General features: G+C 42.9%; 1 protein-coding gene across 3 annotated transcripts in view; it reads left to right on the top strand.

Annotated features, from left to right (window-relative positions):
• Positions 1–17167, top strand: part of ARAP2 (ArfGAP with RhoGAP domain, ankyrin repeat and PH domain 2) — a 1740202-nt gene that overhangs the window by 1550773 nt on the left and 172262 nt on the right. For all 3 annotated transcript variants that reach the window (XM_069631830.1, XM_069631832.1, XM_069631831.1), the window contains one exon: positions 12407–12489. In XM_069631830.1, coding sequence (XP_069487931.1) covers positions 12407–12489 — 83 coding nt within the window. The remainder of the gene's footprint in view (positions 1–12406; positions 12490–17167) is intronic.

A 17167-nucleotide genomic window follows, 5' to 3' on the forward strand; every position in this document is an offset into this window, starting at 1 on the left:
GTAATTCGATGCACTTAGTCATTACAGATAAGAAGTCAACCAGACATGTAGAAGCAGGATTAGAATAAACATTTAACACAACCAGCGACTTCCAAAGAAGATCAACAACCTTGCACCAAGTAATCTTAATGCCCAGAATATCTCCACGGCCAATGACAGTTCGTCTTGTAAACAAATAAAGTCTACCTCTTCCCAAAGCCGTCCATTAGAAGATAGATGGGAAAAACTTTGCGTATTCTGTGAGAGCAATCGCGTGGCCAAATTTCAATTTGAACCATTATGCACCCTTTTATGCTCTTCAATGGAATTAATCATGTGAGCCCAATCATATGAGACTGTATGCTTTTTATTGATAGGGAATCCTGTGCCAGTAGAACAGATGAAGTGTACTTTGAAATTAACAAGGACGGGTTCCCGGCAAATTAAATCTAACCCCTGACTAGAAATGTCTTTTTCGCTGCCACAGAGAAGTTCATCAACTACATCAGTTAACAGGTATCCCATACTGAATAGCTCCTCGGCTTCGGCCATACCCAAATTCTTAACCAAATGGGGATGAAACCCCACTTATACAATGTCACCTTTCTAAAGTCAACAAAACATATTTATGCAATATCCCTAGATGTCAATGAATATAAAGATGGAATTTCTTTAAACAAAGCCACAATATATTGGCGGTTCAGTGGATAAACCCAGTTGACCATAAAGGTACATTTTATTGATAGATAGACTAAGCTATCCCGAAATTCATAGTGGGCCACACAAGACCTGGAAGTGCGGTCACCTCGTCTACCTCCCCTATTACTGGGCGCTTAAAAGGTGCCATAGTTATTGGGGCTTTTGGTTCCCAATGAGTGTGCTCTGAAGAACCAATTGGCACTTGCTCCCTTGTAGCTTTAACCTTCTGTTCTTCCATAGTTATAAGGGTGGCGATCTATCCAGCGCAGTTTGGGGCATGCAGGAGGCAGGTAAACAATTAGAGGCATTTGTATTAAGCATAACTGTGGGCTGCACATTTTCAGCTAAAACACGTAGGCTTGCTCTCTCACCCCTTCTCTCCTGGCTCAAGGCACCCTCCAACGGTACATTGACAAAATCTGGTGTTACACTAGAGTCACACTCTGCAGAATCTATACAAGAAGTAGAAAACATTGAAAGATTAGCCTCACTTTTCATCACAACTTTGCCTTTAAGTTTAAAAAAAGCTGTGATAAAGCCATTTTGCTTATTATCATTTTGTGACAATTTTGACTTTTTAGAATACAAACTAGAGCGCTTGGTCATGTTTGTTTCCCTCCTCCGTGTGGCCCGTTCCTTTGGTTTTCACGATGAAGAAGCCACCTCTCGACCCTCATCACGCAAAACCTATGGAGACTGGCCTTCAGGGAAGACTTCAATCTGTGCTTTCATAGATTGCAAACATTTAAGGGACCCTTTATTATTTTGGTCTAACATAGCCTGAGCTTCTTTTGCATTTTTAGCTTTCTTCTTTTTCTTTTTGGAAGCAACAAACTGGGCAAGTGAAGGTTCTCTTGCCAATTCAGTCTCATCAGTGGTCCCGGCGACCTCAGTGAAAGAACCCAGAGTAGGCAAAGTGGCAATTTCAGCCTGCTGATTCGCAGCCACTGATTGCAGCATGGGTTCCATGACCAGTTGCAGTGACACACAAACCACAGCCGGAATTGCTGGCACATCAGAGACCACCCCAAATGCAACTTTTTCCAAAGGAATCATTTGAGAGGCACTAAACGGATAGTAATGTGATATGGCTCTCCTTCACCTTTACCACCTTTAATATTGTAAATTCCGAAAGCCATAATAAAACCTGCAATAAAATTCCTTTTCGCATAAAGGTCTTTTAAAACAGAGCGAACTGTACGCAGTTCATGCAGACTCTGATCATTGCCTCTATCCATCGTATCCAGGATCCTGGAAAGGACTGTAAAATAAAATGCATCAATTATAGGCTCTTCCTCACTCAAGGGCAAACCAGCTCTTGAAGGCAAGAACTGATCATCTTGATTCTGCACTTTACCTGCACTCTTCAATGGAGAAGAGCATTGTGAGGAATCTGGTACTGGTAGGTTGAAAAATAGGCAGGCTTCCACTTGATTAGGAGAACGCCCTGGGTCCTGGCAATAGGCAGGAAACTTAAACACCACTTTTACCCATAGATTTATGTAAAAACACTTCTTCCATAATCCCTTGAAGCATTCCAGGGCTAATCACCAAAGGATCTAATGAATGTGGCCCCAATGACAAACAAACCCGTTTGGACAGTTCAAGGGACACCACTGGGGCCAATACTGAAATGTCCGAAACATAGTATGAATCAGCACAATCCAGTTAATTCTCGGGATCCACTTGACTTGGTGAGCATGTGATTCCCAGTTGTGCTTCTGTGGTTTTACTGTTAGTAAACTTTGTTATAGAAGCCTTTGTAAAAGCGGCCTCCCACGCACTTCCTGTTTTTAAGGGCGATGCTAAGTCTTGTTGAGAGGACAAGGGCTTAAGGGGGGGCTCCTTGGAAGCATTGTCTGTTGTAAGGAGGATGTTAAATCTGTCTGAAGGGGGTCCAGTCCCTCATTCCCGACGGATTCCGGCTCCTCAAGACGTTTACCACTGCGAAGACCATGCACCATGAGGAGGCTGAGTGATCACGTAACCAATCGTGAATAATGTTTTTTGAAAAGGCAAACAGGGTGATAATAGCAGAGAGATTGCAACAATAAAAAGAAATACATTTTAGAGTGTGGCTCAAAGAGTATATCCCCACAGTCACCACTTCACAGCACTCGAATGATTTCAAACTGAGGGTAGACAGCTGTGGCTCAAAGGGGCGTGGCCCAGCATTCACCACAGCCGGAAGGTCATAATTCTCAAAACTATGACAGCCGCTGAAGCTTCCAAGAATACTTGCTTTTACAAGGGCTATATTGTTTGAAGAAAATCAGGCAAACAGTTTAACAGGTGATCGAATAGCCAATTACAGCCCTGCAGCCATGTTTTTGTTCGAGGACTAATCACAAGACCAACTGTTGCTATTGTACGGCAATCCCGCAAGAGATAATGCAGCTGTAATCACACAAATGCACTACCCGCAAGAGAAACTCTCATCTATGTTCTCTAAAACTTACTTCTGAAGGATGATATGGCCATCAGGTGCTGATGTAATTAACAAAGTGGTTTCACTGCCACTGATGTGTTCCTGCTCTGACCGAAGCCACAGAACACCAAATACTCTGCTACACTCCCCACTGCTCCGCTTGGTGCCAAAGTGTATGTAGCATATTGGGACCTCCTCCAAAGTAAGTAAGCACTGTAAACAGACTACGCTTTAGCAAACAAACAGGCACTGACTTCCATACTGCACCAAACACTTTGCTACACTCCACACTTCTACGATTGGTGCCGGAGTGTATGTAGCAGATTGGGACCTCCTCCAAAGTTAGTAAACAGTTTAAACATACTCAGCTTTAGCAAACAAACAGGCACTTACTTCCTCACAGCACCAAACACTCTTCTACACTCTGCTACACTCCACTTTAGGCCTGGGATTACTCTTATGTTGCAATGGAAATATTGTTCACAAAGTGTAAAGAGAAGAGCATTAATTGTAAAGGAAGTAAGCTTGATTTAATACACCGGTTGTGGGACCATAAGACTGGCTTTAGAGAACCTATATCCACTTCTAATAATAATGCTGAGAGTGAGGATAAGGGTTCAGACACTTGTCCAAACTCCTCTGAGGAGGAATATGAGGGTTCTGATGAGGAGGATGTTAGTTCACCCTCCTCTCCTTCTCCTGCCTCTAACTTGCCTCATACCATGACTTCTGAAATGTCTCTGGAATGTTATAAAAGGCAATCCCTGTGGAAACACAACCTGCAGATTTGGGAAAGTGAGAGAACATAAAACATATCTGCCAAAGACAGGTTTCTGGTCACTTCTTCTTTTTCAGAGTTTTATGCACCTGAAGTTTCCAGGATCACAGGACTAGTGAATCAGTATGAAATTAAATGAGACTTTGGTGCATGGCTGAAAACCTTGGACCTCCCTTGTAAAAGCTTTGGTCTGTGTGAGAGTGACAGAATACCCTGGCTTGTTTTTAGGCTTCCCAAGAGAGACTACTAAGTAATCTTGGATTTAAATCTAGTTAAAAGAAGTAACTGGGATAGGGAAAAATAAGGTTTAATAAAAGGATATAAGAAGACAGTTTCTCAATATCTAAACCCCTTAAGGGACCATGAGAAGAAAGGTAAGTCTAAAGGTGCTATCTCCCCATCCCTTTAGACTTCTGTCAACACTGAGTGTAGCAGAAAAGCTGTGACCTTAGGCTCAGCTGAGCCTCCTTATAAAAATGCTGAGACCCCTAAACTTGAAGTAAGAGAGGTCACCTTAGGAGACTCCTCCTTAGAGATAGAAGGCATTAACTGCCACTCTAAAGGGTACTTGTGTGTAGCACCTATAACTGCAAATAGGGAACAAACTCTAGGCCCACAAAGCTAGAAGTCACTTCTGTGACCCCACCTTTAGCTGCTGCTAAGGTGACTGAGCCTTTTGAAAATCCACATATAGTGGACGTGGTTAAACTAGTTCCCAGAAACTTAAGAACATCTGCCCTAGTACCCAATATGGTGTCATGACATTAACCAGGTCACTGGTGTGACCCCACCTTCATTTCACACTGAGGTGAAAGACTTTTGGAAACCAACCTATAGTGGAAGTGGTTCATCCTGTGGATAGGAACTTAAGTGTCCCTTTCCAATCTGTAATACTGTGTAAAAGCGTTGTTGGAGTCACTGTGACTCTACCTTCAGCTGAGCTTGAGGTGGAAAGTCCCTCTGAAACCTTACAGACAGTGGAGGGGGTCCTTGAATATCAAAACTGGCCTCTCGAGCCACTGCTGTATCTAAAAATGGATATACCTGAAAACCCACTTAAAGGTGCGTTAATCCAGTTGGAAGTAAAATGATTTGGTGTTTTTAAGAAACCTTAGAGGGCAAGCAGTGTCCTTGACCCCGACATAGGAATTAAGTTTTCTCCTTTATTTAAGAGTGGCCAGAAGGAAACTTCAAGGTCTGAAAAACTGAACTATCCAAAAGAGTTAAAAGAAAGCTAGACATAGGCCTTACTAGGCCTTCTAAGACAACTCTAAATCTTTGAGAACCTCTACAGAGGATCCTACTATACGTCCTTGTGTTCGTTGGGCAATATCTAAAACTAGAATGTTAGGGACATGGGAGCCTAAACCATGCTCCACCATTTCAATGCCAAATGTAAAGTCTGTGACCCACACTGCTTTTGAGGAAGGAGTGGATCGACAAGTTTGAAACCTATCTAGCCCTTTTAGGATTGGTAAACCTCAAAGCTGGTGGAAATCCATAAAAGATAAGCCAAAGGCTGAACACTTTGACAATGGGGGATCTTCTGCAGAAGAGCCCATTTTAAATCCTAGTGTTAGAAGGGAAACCCCTTACCAAGGTAAACCCAGATCTAAGAGGAAGTCGAAGGATGTACAATGCTCTGCTACAGCCCCTCCAACTATGATACCTGAGACCCAGCATACTCCCTTGAGAGAGGTGGTGAGGAATGATGGAGACCCCTATAGGTCTAAGGGATTTCCTTACACAAACCCCTTTAACAAGCTTATTGTAGGTTCAGAAGTTGTCACAACTTCCGAGGCACTGTTAAATCAGATCCCTTATACATTAGACAAGAGAAATGTACCCAACAATACTTGTAGGTCATATAGTTTGCAAATTATAACTAATATTAAAATGTATCACAGCAAGGGTTACAAAAATATTGCAAGTGGACTCAGCAAACAGTTCAACTGACTGAAACATGAGATCCATCCTAGTGAGGATTAGATCCTCCTGTTCCTTTGCCTGGGAGGGACGAGTATTAGGTAACATTTTCATAGTAATGATAAATCCTCCTGACCTGTGTCAACCCCCAAACATTTTGCTTTACTGGTGGATTATTTTTCCTTATACCTCTGTGAGTCGGTAAGTTTTTTCACACTCACAGAATCGTTTACTCTTTTTATGGGTGTCATTTTTTAAGACTCTCCACAGTGTCTTTTATCCTCTTTGACAACTTTTTGGCCCTACATGCCTATTGCTGCTGGGTTGCCCTAGGGGCTCCCCTTTTAACATTCTCTGGCTAACCTGTTAGAACTAAAGTTCCCAAGGGTAGAAAGGATCTTTGGATCCCTTTTACATTTTATGAAGTGAGACCAACACCCCTCATCGTATGTGGAGTGCTGGGGCTATACTGAGTACCCCCTTTCTCATTTTAAATTTAACGTTCATGTTACACAGACAAACTTACCTTTAATGGCTGGTAGCAGTGAACCTTTTTATTCATTTCGTGCACCTGTACCATGGGTTGTTTTCACAGCCACTGTAAAGGTATCCATAGGTGTACATTTTACCAAAATGGTCCCAGTCTTGTTTTTTCTCCATTTTAGTGATACTTGTCCTTCTTTCTTGCATCCCCTGACATACAGAGCAGGAAATTCTGTTGTGTGATTTTTATCTTCAACGGGAGTCCTGTGGTCTCCCCACCAGGCTCCAGAGTGTCTGTGAAGGCGAGAAGCAAGGGAGGAGTCCAAAACAGCCCTTTGTCTTCTGGCCTGAGTATGAGATTCAAGTTCAGTTCAACAGTTCAACTGGAAGGATGGCTGTCCTGAAAGGATTGGCAACTCCCCAGTTTGAATGTTGCAAGGCTGTTTGATTGGCTGGGTCCCTGCATAAAAGTCTGAACCTGGAAACTGAAGAGGTAGTTGACCACTGGAACTAAAACTTGCGGCTGAAACGATTTCCAGCTACCAAAATTTAACCTGAGCCTGCTGTAGCTCTTCCTTCCAATCAACCTGGGACCCCCGTAAACGACGACCCTGACCCAGGGCCTGGTGAGACCTTCTAGACACAAGGAGCCTTGCATTTTAGCCTTGTGGGGCTGCAATACCCTAAAACCTTGGGACCTCAAGCCATTGTATGGTGCACGGTCTTCTGAATTCAGAATCTTGCTGAAACTTCGTAGGCATCCTGCTGGATCTCCAGAGGCATGATTCTAGTCTGAAAATTCTCCTCACCAGAGTGCTGGACCTTGCAAATGACGAGAATCCGACTGGCGATATTCTGTCTTCTTCTGTGCTCATAAAAAAGGCGCCAAATCCACAAAGCCGCATCCAGCCATGAGGAAAACCTTCTTTAGAACCTTCCTCATAGTCCTTGCTGCAAAAGTCTTTCCAGTGTCCTGTCGTTTGTCATCTTAATGAAGGAATTCAATAACTTGGTTTTTGGCTGCAGATCCTGAAGTCCTCCTGCCGCAAAATCTTCTGTGCTGAGGTACTGTGCTGGCTTTGGTATTTACTAATGTTAAGTCTCTTGTGATTACTCTGTATGTTTGGGGTGTTTTCTGTGATTGGGGGCCCTCTCGTCCAGTGCACCCAGGCCCCTGCTGGAATTCTCCTATGGTGTCTTCTGTGAAGCCCCTGGACCCTCAATTAACTCTAAAGTAAAGTACTTACTTGTTCGAACAGTCTTTATTAGGAACTCTGCATTTTTCTACTTAAGAGCCTATCCTGAACTGCCTGTTAGACACTAGACCCAAGTGACCCCCCCTTCTGCCGCTGAGAACACTCGTGCTCCAAGAATAAGGGAACGACTTCTAAGGATTGGGACTTTTGCCTCAAAAAGAGAAGAAGTGTTTAAAAGTTACTTACTTGCAAAAGAAGTTGATTGGTTACTGTAACTCTGAGAGTGAGCAGTTACAAAAGTTATTACTTACCTTAGAAATGTTCTGCCATTCTGGAAAGTATATATACATTTGTTTTACTTACCTTAGAGATGGTTTGCCATTCTGAAAAGTATATGTTGCATCTCTCTTTCATTAGAAACTGTTTCAAAATTCAAACAGAAAGTAGATGTAAGGGTATATTTCTCACCTGTGATTTGGTTGTGCCTTTTCCCAAAAGTAATGCTGTTGTTTTCACTTCACTATTCCTGTTAGGATAAAGTTATGCGTGTCCCCCAACTGGTGCTTCTTTCCCCTGACTTGCTGTTAGCCTGTCCAAAATAAGTATGCATTAAGTTTTAATTACCCAGAATAACCTTGAATCATTCATAAACAGTAACATTGGGGTTTGCTTTCCCTGGTCTGTTTTAGACAGACACAAAAAGAGTCTTAAGTTTACACCTGCCTTTAAGTTGCTGATAGCTCCTGTAAAAAGTGTGTAGGTATTACTTACCTTGAGTATAGATGTGCTATACTAACATAAGTTAGAGAGACTGATTCCCTTAATCTGTGAACTGAAAAGCAATTGTAATTGAATGTTAGATCAAAGGGGTTACTTACCTTGAGTTTGACTTTGTTATCCAAAAATAAGTTAGAGTTATTGCTTTCCTTAGTCTGTGAACTAAAAAGCAACTGTCATTGAATATTACACCCCAAGGTCCAACTGCCCTAGAATAACTGTGTTATCCTGAATCAGAGTTACAGCTTTATACTGTCCCTAGAATCTGTGTTTCACTAGAACAGAAAAGTATATTGTCCAGTTGACTTAGTATGTGATTTCTTGCTGAGCGGGATGGTAGAACTGACTGGGTCTACTACCCTTGGATTACTGTAAAGTAATCTGAAAGTGATTTATGGTTTTTACTTCCCAAGAATAGATGTGACATATAGTGAATGTGTATGAAAAGGTTTGAATTACCTAGACTCCTGTTAGTTCTCTAAATAAGGTATATGCTTTGGTCTGTGAACTTTAAAGATAGTGTTGTGTTTCAATAATTGTGGTTATATATAATGTGATAATACTTATTTCCCCAAAGATTTATCTGGGCCTACTAGTATTTAAATAAACCATTTATTTTTACCATACATAGGGCCTTATTACAACTATTGCAGAATGTGTTTAACGGTGCCGGTAATGGTGCCGGCGCTGTTAAATGCATTCCGCAATATTACGAGGTTCCCTCGCGGGACCCGCTCTGGACGTCTGGTTTTACCAGACGTCCAGAGTGGGTCCTGCGAGGGGCCCAGGGAGCTAACAACGGGCCGGTCGTAATCGGCCCGTTGTTAGCTCCCGCACCGATTCCCATTGAGCCCTATGGGGGCTCAAATGGTAATGGGGATAGTCCGGGCCTGGGTTCCCTGAAGGAGGAATTACCAGACCCTCTTAACTCAGAATGGCCTGGTAATTCCCCATTCAGGGAACCCGGACAGGGTTTTGGAGGCAGCCATGCCCTTACCAACGGCATGGCTGCCTCCAAAGTCGTAATGAGGCCCATAGTGTTTCAGTTTTTCTTTGGACCATTTGTATTACAATTTATTTTTACACTGATTCTACAGCCCTCTGTCCCCTCCTAAGATAAGCATCGCTGCTCGATATACGCTACCATGAAGTCAGGTGGTACAGCCATATACTAAGAGTGGAGTTGTGTACTGTCTCAGTTGAATGGTTTTACTAACATCTTAGGACTTCAGAAAAACTGTCCTAACACTGTTGTACTCCTATCTATAGCAAGGGGACGGTTTACATAATTGTATGTTTTCACTTTGGGTCGCAAATGAATGGTAAAGACAATAGATGGAACAAGTTAAGGACCAGAAGAAAAAGAGCCAAATTAACTTAAGAACAAAAGAGTCAAAAAAGGGCATTTATGTCAATTTGAAGTTCGTGGGGTGACTCAAAAGTAAAAGGTAACAGGGCCAGGACAAGGATAACATATTGGAGGGAATAAAGGAAAGACGACAAGGGTAACCTATAAACACAAAGAGACAAAAAGGGGCACACTGACACCAAAAACACACCAACACAATACACTGTCAGCAAAGAGCACCAACGCAGCACTAAATGTAAAAAAACCTCTCAGAAACAAAAGTTGTGGGCTTGCCCTGTAGAGACCTCATCGATCAGCCCAAATCAACAGAAAAAGACAAAATGAAAGTGACTTGGTTCTTTCTTTGCTCTCTTTGACCACCCACATCACACTGAAAATGTTAACGTGATTCGATTGGGGTCATTACAAGGTGGGTGGTAGGAGGTTAATGGCGCCAGTAATGGTACCAGCGCTGTTAACCCCTTACCGCCCTATTACGTGTCTGCTCGTGGGACCCGCAATGGGCGCCAGGTAAAACCAGGTGCCCTTTGCGGGTCCCGCTAGCAGACCAGGGAGTTAATAATGGGCACCATTATTAACGGGACCGTTGTTATCTCCCTCTCCATTCCCATTGAGCCCTAGGGGGGCTTGATTGGAATGGGGATGTACCAGGTCCGGGTTCCTCGAATGAGGAATTACCGGGTCCTCCAAGGTTGGAATGGCCTTGTAACTCCTAATTTGAGGAACCCGGTACCTGTTAAAGAGGTAACCATGCCGCAAATTGTGGGGGAGCATGGGTAACGTTCACAATTTATGGGCCTTGACATCCGATACAGCACTCACACAGATGAGGTCAGAAGGTCCATGATGTAGTCACATGTGATGGGTGTTAGGCAGAGGAAGAATCAGAATGCATGTACAGCACTGTATGGTGCATTTGCCAGATGACCGACATGATACCTGTAGGTTTGCCCATCATGCTTTCGACCATGACAGAGAACCAATACCACTCTGGCCTCAATCTGGGACTTAAGATCACCGCGGACTCTGCAGGATGCGCTGCACTAATCCTCCCAGACCTCTCTGCCGCCTGCGACACAATTAACCACTCAATCCTACATGACCGCTGTGGAACCGCTCTGAAATGGATAGCCACCTTCCACAACAAAAGGAACCAAATAACCCTTCTCTCCACCTTTGCCTCAGCCGCTCGACCAGTCAATACTGGAGTACCACAAGAAGCATGCCTATCAGCCCTCCTGTTCAACCTCTATATGTCCACCCTCCCTGGAATCATCCGCCCGCACAATATCCTGTGCTACAACTATGCTGATGATACTCAAATCATCCTAAAACTCCTCAACTCAGACTCCGACCCTCAGCCCGATCTCGCAGCCTGCCTCCTTGACATCGACCATTGGATGACTACAAACCACCTCCTCCTGAACCCCACTAAAACCTAAATCATGGTGTGCGGCAACACAGAGCTTCTCCTCCACCCTTTACCTTGGCCACAACCATGGGCCAACCACCCACCTCCTCTACCACAGTAAAAAACCTTGGATGCACTCTGGACTCTGACCTAACCCTCTCTCGTCAACTCAACAACGTATCTATGTCTTGTCATTACCACCTCAAAATTCTTAGATGATTTTCCCTTACCTCTCCTTCCCTAACAGATTGCCGTTGTAATGTCTATTTTAATGTCAAGACTGGACTACGTTAACTCACTTTATCTCGGAGTCTGGGCATAACACCTCATCAAATTGCAAAGAGTACAAAACGCACACATCTCCAGCTCTCAGAATACTCCACTGGCTCCCAGTTGGACGAAGGGCCACCTTCAAGAGTGCAGAAGACCGGCCCTCTATACCTGCAAGACAAGCTAAAATCCTACCTCCCACCCGCACCCTAAAATCAAGCTCTGCCCTCCTCTCAGTAATCCCAACCACCAACTCAGACAGGATTGGAGGATCCTCATTCTCAGCCTTGGCCCCCACTCTATGGAACTCGCTTCCACCCGACATCCGACACACCGAAGCCTATCTGTCATTCCGCAAACTACTAAAAACGTTGCTCTTCCCATAACATGGATGACCACCTAAAGATGTGTCCAAATCCTCCAGCAACCCAAAGACAAAACACACTCTCTATCCCTCTCTATTTTCCTTCCTGCTCAAAGGAGCAAGTTCTGCTATGGGAGTCCATCTAAGATGAGGAATCTTTGGGAGGACATTATCCATTACATGAACAAATTATTTACCTCTTGGTAATGTTCTTCCTGATGGATTTTTCTCCTATGTATTCCTCACCACCCTTCCAATCTGCCCAACAAATTAGAGAGCAATTGGCTTTTCTTAAGACTCTATTTCTTTTCCGTAGGCTCAAGCCATCCTGAAGTTAATTTGACTTTGCCTAAATTACAAAGTGACTGAGCTATTTGGGAAAGAATGTGGTAACTGAGTTCACGGGAAGCAATACCGGCTATTTATTTCAATGTCACATCCGGACCCAAGCTTGAGAGGTGTTGATAACTCTCAACACCAATGTTGCATGGTGCCCCCTGGTGGTCAAAAACTCTCGGCTGCTGTTCTTGCGGCACAAAATACATCGAAGAAGAGGAATCCATGGGAGGAGCATTCATCAGAACAATTAATACTGAGAGGTAAGTAATTTGTTTGTCTATGATTTGAATTTCCTCTGAATACAACATAATAGATAACTGTGTATGTAGTGAGCGCATCATTTCTTTCAAAAACATATTATGTAACCTTCCTAATATTCTCTTCCAGAATAGTAAGCCAGAGAAGTTTCTGTCTGTTAGTTCTACAAAATTTTATCTTGGAGTGAAGAAGAAAATGAAGTCACCAACAAGGTACAACTAGTTGTTTCAATACATCCCTGTATGTGTGAACTTTCTAAATGCATATATACCATACAATGTTATAGGATGTTTTTGCCATAAGCACTGTGCAGCAAACATAAGATATTGAGTTACTAATGTGATAAGTGAGGAACCCATCATGAAACTGTCTCTAGCTCAGGAACCCAGTACTGTATTATCATTTGAAACAGGATACTGTTTAACTGATATGCATCTTTATTACAATCAATGATTGAAAGTAGTGGGTCTATATGTAACGAATAAAGGTGAATAAAGGTGAAGTTTGTGAATGACCATACTAAATCCTCTATTCCCATCTCGGAACATTCACTCTCCAGTTTGATCATGGGTAATGCAGGTGTCTGCAGAGACATGCCCTCAGTCCTTTCTTTAATGATTGCATGTCACCATTAATTGGCCCCCTTCTTACTTCGTTTCTGTTGCTTGTATATTCCTATAATGCTGCCCAGCCCTTCCTGCATCTTGCCACCTTTAGGAGATTTTGTCTTTTTGGGCAAATTTGGGATTTGGCGGTATTTTCTTACTGTGATATTTTGGTGGTAAACTGGTGATAAACTGACATTACCATTAGAGATAGTTCAGTATTACCCTATTTTGGTGATAATATAGTGTTAGCCTGTATTGGCAGTGATTTTAGTGGTATCTTACTTTTCTGGTATTTTCAAAATTACCTTATTTTTGTGGTATAGTGGTGAGCATATTTTTTTATATTACTGCCCCATCATAAAACAAACATTTCCTCTCTATTGGGATACCTCTTGGTCACCTATAGAGAACTCTCTAGACCTGTCACACTTTCAGGGAACACAGTGAGTTTATTCTGAATGCCCCTTATTGTATGTAACCCATGTTACTGACTTATTTACATCCAGTAACCTATGTATCTTAGGTGACACCGCTTTCTCTTCTGCATGCAGAGAAATGCACATTCAAAACACATACACACCTTCCTACCTGGCAGATGGATATATATATATATACCTTTTCTTGTTTACTACTTTTAGCACTGGTGATAAAATGGTAAATGCTTTAGCGCCCCAGCATGAACATTAATCCCTTATGATTTTCCTTTCCCTTGAAAGATGACCGATAGATGCATGAAATAAAGCACAAAACAAAAACCCAATCTACTTTCAGTACACGATGTATTACACAATAATGATAACAAGGTTACATTATGCGTTCTTAAAATAATTTGCTCTTACCACGTTTGTCACAGCTTCGAGCCTACAAAAGATAACAGAGAAGAAAAAAAAGAAAAAAAACAACAAAAACTTCAGCCCCCTAAGCTAATCTAATTACGTCAGCCACCCCCACATACTCCTCACTTAACTTCACTCACCCAGAACTTATATTCGCAATCTCACAGCTCACAGGCAGAATTCGGAACGCCTTCGGTTTCAATGCTAGCAAGCAATCTTTTTTTATGGGCTGCCAGCTGTGTTCAAGGATGCATTCCCTGAGTCCCCATTCAAAGACATCAGCAGCTCCTGAAACCCTGGCTGTTCGCATTCAGATCCCAAACAGCTCTGCCTATATTTTATAGCTCAGCTCATTAAAAATCTCTTTCCGTCTGTCACTCTAGTCGAGTATGACAATATTGAGACCCAACTATCACTCAAACATAACATGGAGAACACGGCTCCTAAATCAGACTCAAAATGTATTTAAAGGGTCTGCAGAGAGACACTACCAGTTATTTTTTATAAATGACACATCTTGAACATTACTGCTTAACACTCAGTCAGCAAGAAATCGGTGCCTTATTTGTATCATGTACTGCTATGGCTGAAGAGCAGCTGGATTTGAAGACAATTACACCAAAAAATGGTCAATATTATTTTGGAGAACTATGAGGAGTCTGCACAGACAAATAGTATAGTGGACAATAGGAAGTAGGTAATAACGCACATACAGTCAGATGACGTACGTGAACTACAGGATACAACAGGCACTGTAGAAATGTTTAGTGGCTTAATAGATTCGCTAGATCAAAGGATATATAATAAATGCCTCACGAGTCGTTAAATATTACGCTAGAAATAATGATGATGCATACGATGCAGGAGATCTCATTGATGAGGAGCTTTACCGGAGTGCAGGCTAAGAAGGAAAATAAAGTGGTAACATTTGGTAAATGTAAAAGGCAGAGCAAATGTCCCACTGTTAAACTGCCTGCACCACAACATTCAAATGAGGCTGGTAAATTCTCCTATGGACCTCTAAGCAAAATTTCCAAAAGACAGGATGATGAATCTATGCAACAGGTTGCTCTGCGAGGCCCATTAGATAATTGGTTGGCTCCTGGAAAGAACAGAACCATCTCTGAGCTATTAGCTTCTTCAAACACCGCCCCTGAGATGGAAAAATCTCGGAATCCTATTCCTTCGCTTCAGCCAAAAAAAACATCCCGGATGCAGGTTGTATAAAGGTACCTTGGTTGGCTACAAAGTAAGAGGATCCAATTTTCCCATTGCTGTGTCCTCTAAATAAGGATGTGGCCAGAGTTCTGCCCTGTTGGTAAGAGATGGGTTTTACCTGATGTAAACATTGGTGATCCTCCCAACAGCAGGCCTTGGCCTTCTGATGACCGGACCACTGGGTTTTGTGGAGACAATGAATTGCGGGGGGTAGTGGAAAACGTGGTGATCTCAAACTTAGGCCCATTTGTGAAACTTGGGGGAAATAAATCCCACGGCTACAAGCCCATGTCTCAATTCTTTCTACATTACTAACTATATGGAGATAAATCCCTTGGTTGGTCTCAATTAATAGTTAAAACATGCTGTGTATAAAAATATCAAAATGAGATAGTATACCAAATTGGGCATTAATTAAATGTGCTTCTCCTGCAGTATCTCTTTACTTTACACATGTGCAGGATCTTTATTAATGATCGGTTATAGGTTAACAGTTTGCTATGAACACCCAGTTAATATATCCAGAGGTGGTTTGAATGGGAAGGATGTGTCTATGAGGTGTAATCGAGTCATCCCGGTAAAAGGGGATAAGATGGTAACATTTGAAAATCAGGTTAAAACATACTGAAATTGTAACTTTCGAAACTTCAATACCAGGGATTTTAGCCATTTAATGGATTATAAGGTTGCATTGCCCTTGCTCTTGACCCATGAGGTATTTATGCTTTAAGAAACCTGGTTAGATTCAGCACTATTCCTGGATGGCTATCACATCTACCAAAGGAGGGCTAACAAAGGACCTTGGGGTTGCCCCTTTGGTGGCCTGATCATTTGAATTAGACAATATTTTCCTTCCCAGGAGATTGCCCTACCCAAACCATGCAACAATTTGTGGCAATGAAACTAAAGTTGGGCGACCACATGGAAATCTATATTATGATGGTTATCAACATCTATTCCCACCCGGACACTGCATGCCTTGATGTGATAAATGTCTATATTGATGAGCTGCTTGTTAGCTCGGTGGGGGTGGAGGATAATCAGATTATCTTGCTGGAGGTGAATTAAATGCGCATTTTTGAAAAGTGACAACATTCAGATTGCCCCTCGGGGCCCTCAAGGGATTCTCACGGTCAAGCTGCAATCTCAGCTTCATTCCTTCTTTCCCAACATCCAACTAAGAAAGGCGAGCACTACGATTCCAGTTGACGCAACAGTGACACCTGTTGTGAGCCCAAGCAGTGCCCCCTTACAGTTGGAAGGGTCTTCGGCTGGTACGGTAGTAGCTGCTATTCCTTCAGCACCTCCCGTTGTGGTAGTTGAAGATCGGGCTTGTCCTGCTCTCCAACCAGAAGCGCCTGTGATTTTGGCGTCCCCGGTACGACCTCCTAGTGTGGAGGTTGTGCACTCCCCGCAAACATTCGTTGGAAAACCCATTCCTGATGCCTTGTCCTTCACGCACACACCAAAGGACATGAAACTAATCCTTGGTTGGACTAGTAATCCGGAGATAAATGGCCCAGCTCGCATAAACAGGTCATTCTTAATGAACTCGTTCTTCCAGATTCCAATTCTTAGGAATCTTTCATCTAAGGACCTCGACTGGGTCAAACTGGCAACTCACAATAACCACAGAGCCCTCTGCAGAGTCCAATCGCAGATTATAACCAAAATGCCATTGGAGTTTGCTGAGGACTTTTACTCTATTGGTCTCACACCATGCCTATTTCCGGATATGGATAGTGCATGGGCTTTTCTTGACTGGGTTCCTCCCACTTTACCAGTATGTTCAGTGGGTCCAGGCATAGATTCGTCCGACTCCCAGGTTAACCAACTATCACTCCAACTGGCATCGCTAACCCAAGCACTGAGTGGGCTAGCTTGGCTGGAACCCCTGATAAAAACAGCTGCAGCCATCAAAGGGCCCACTTCGGGCTCATAATTGGCCAGTTTGACTATTTCGTCTTGGAATTGTTGTGGCCTAGGCAACCTGGTAGGATGGCATAAGCGGGTTGTCCCCGATAAGAAACCAGACATCTTATTTCTTCAGGAAACGATGACCCTTAATGAGATTACTCTCGATGGTTACTCCAGCTTTTCTGTTCCAGCAAGCCGTATACTTGCAGGCCGACCTTCCGGGGGTATTGCTGTTCTTATTAAAAATGGTCTAAAAGTAGTGGCCTCTATACTGGATACCTCGGTATCATGCATTTTAGTGGAGCTGTCGT

The sequence above is a fragment of the Ambystoma mexicanum genome, chromosome 6q (assembly GCF_040938575.1).
Source record: "Ambystoma mexicanum isolate Mex_15411 chromosome 6q, UKY_AmexF1_1, whole genome shotgun sequence".
Taxonomy (NCBI): domain Eukaryota; kingdom Metazoa; phylum Chordata; class Amphibia; order Caudata; family Ambystomatidae; genus Ambystoma; species Ambystoma mexicanum.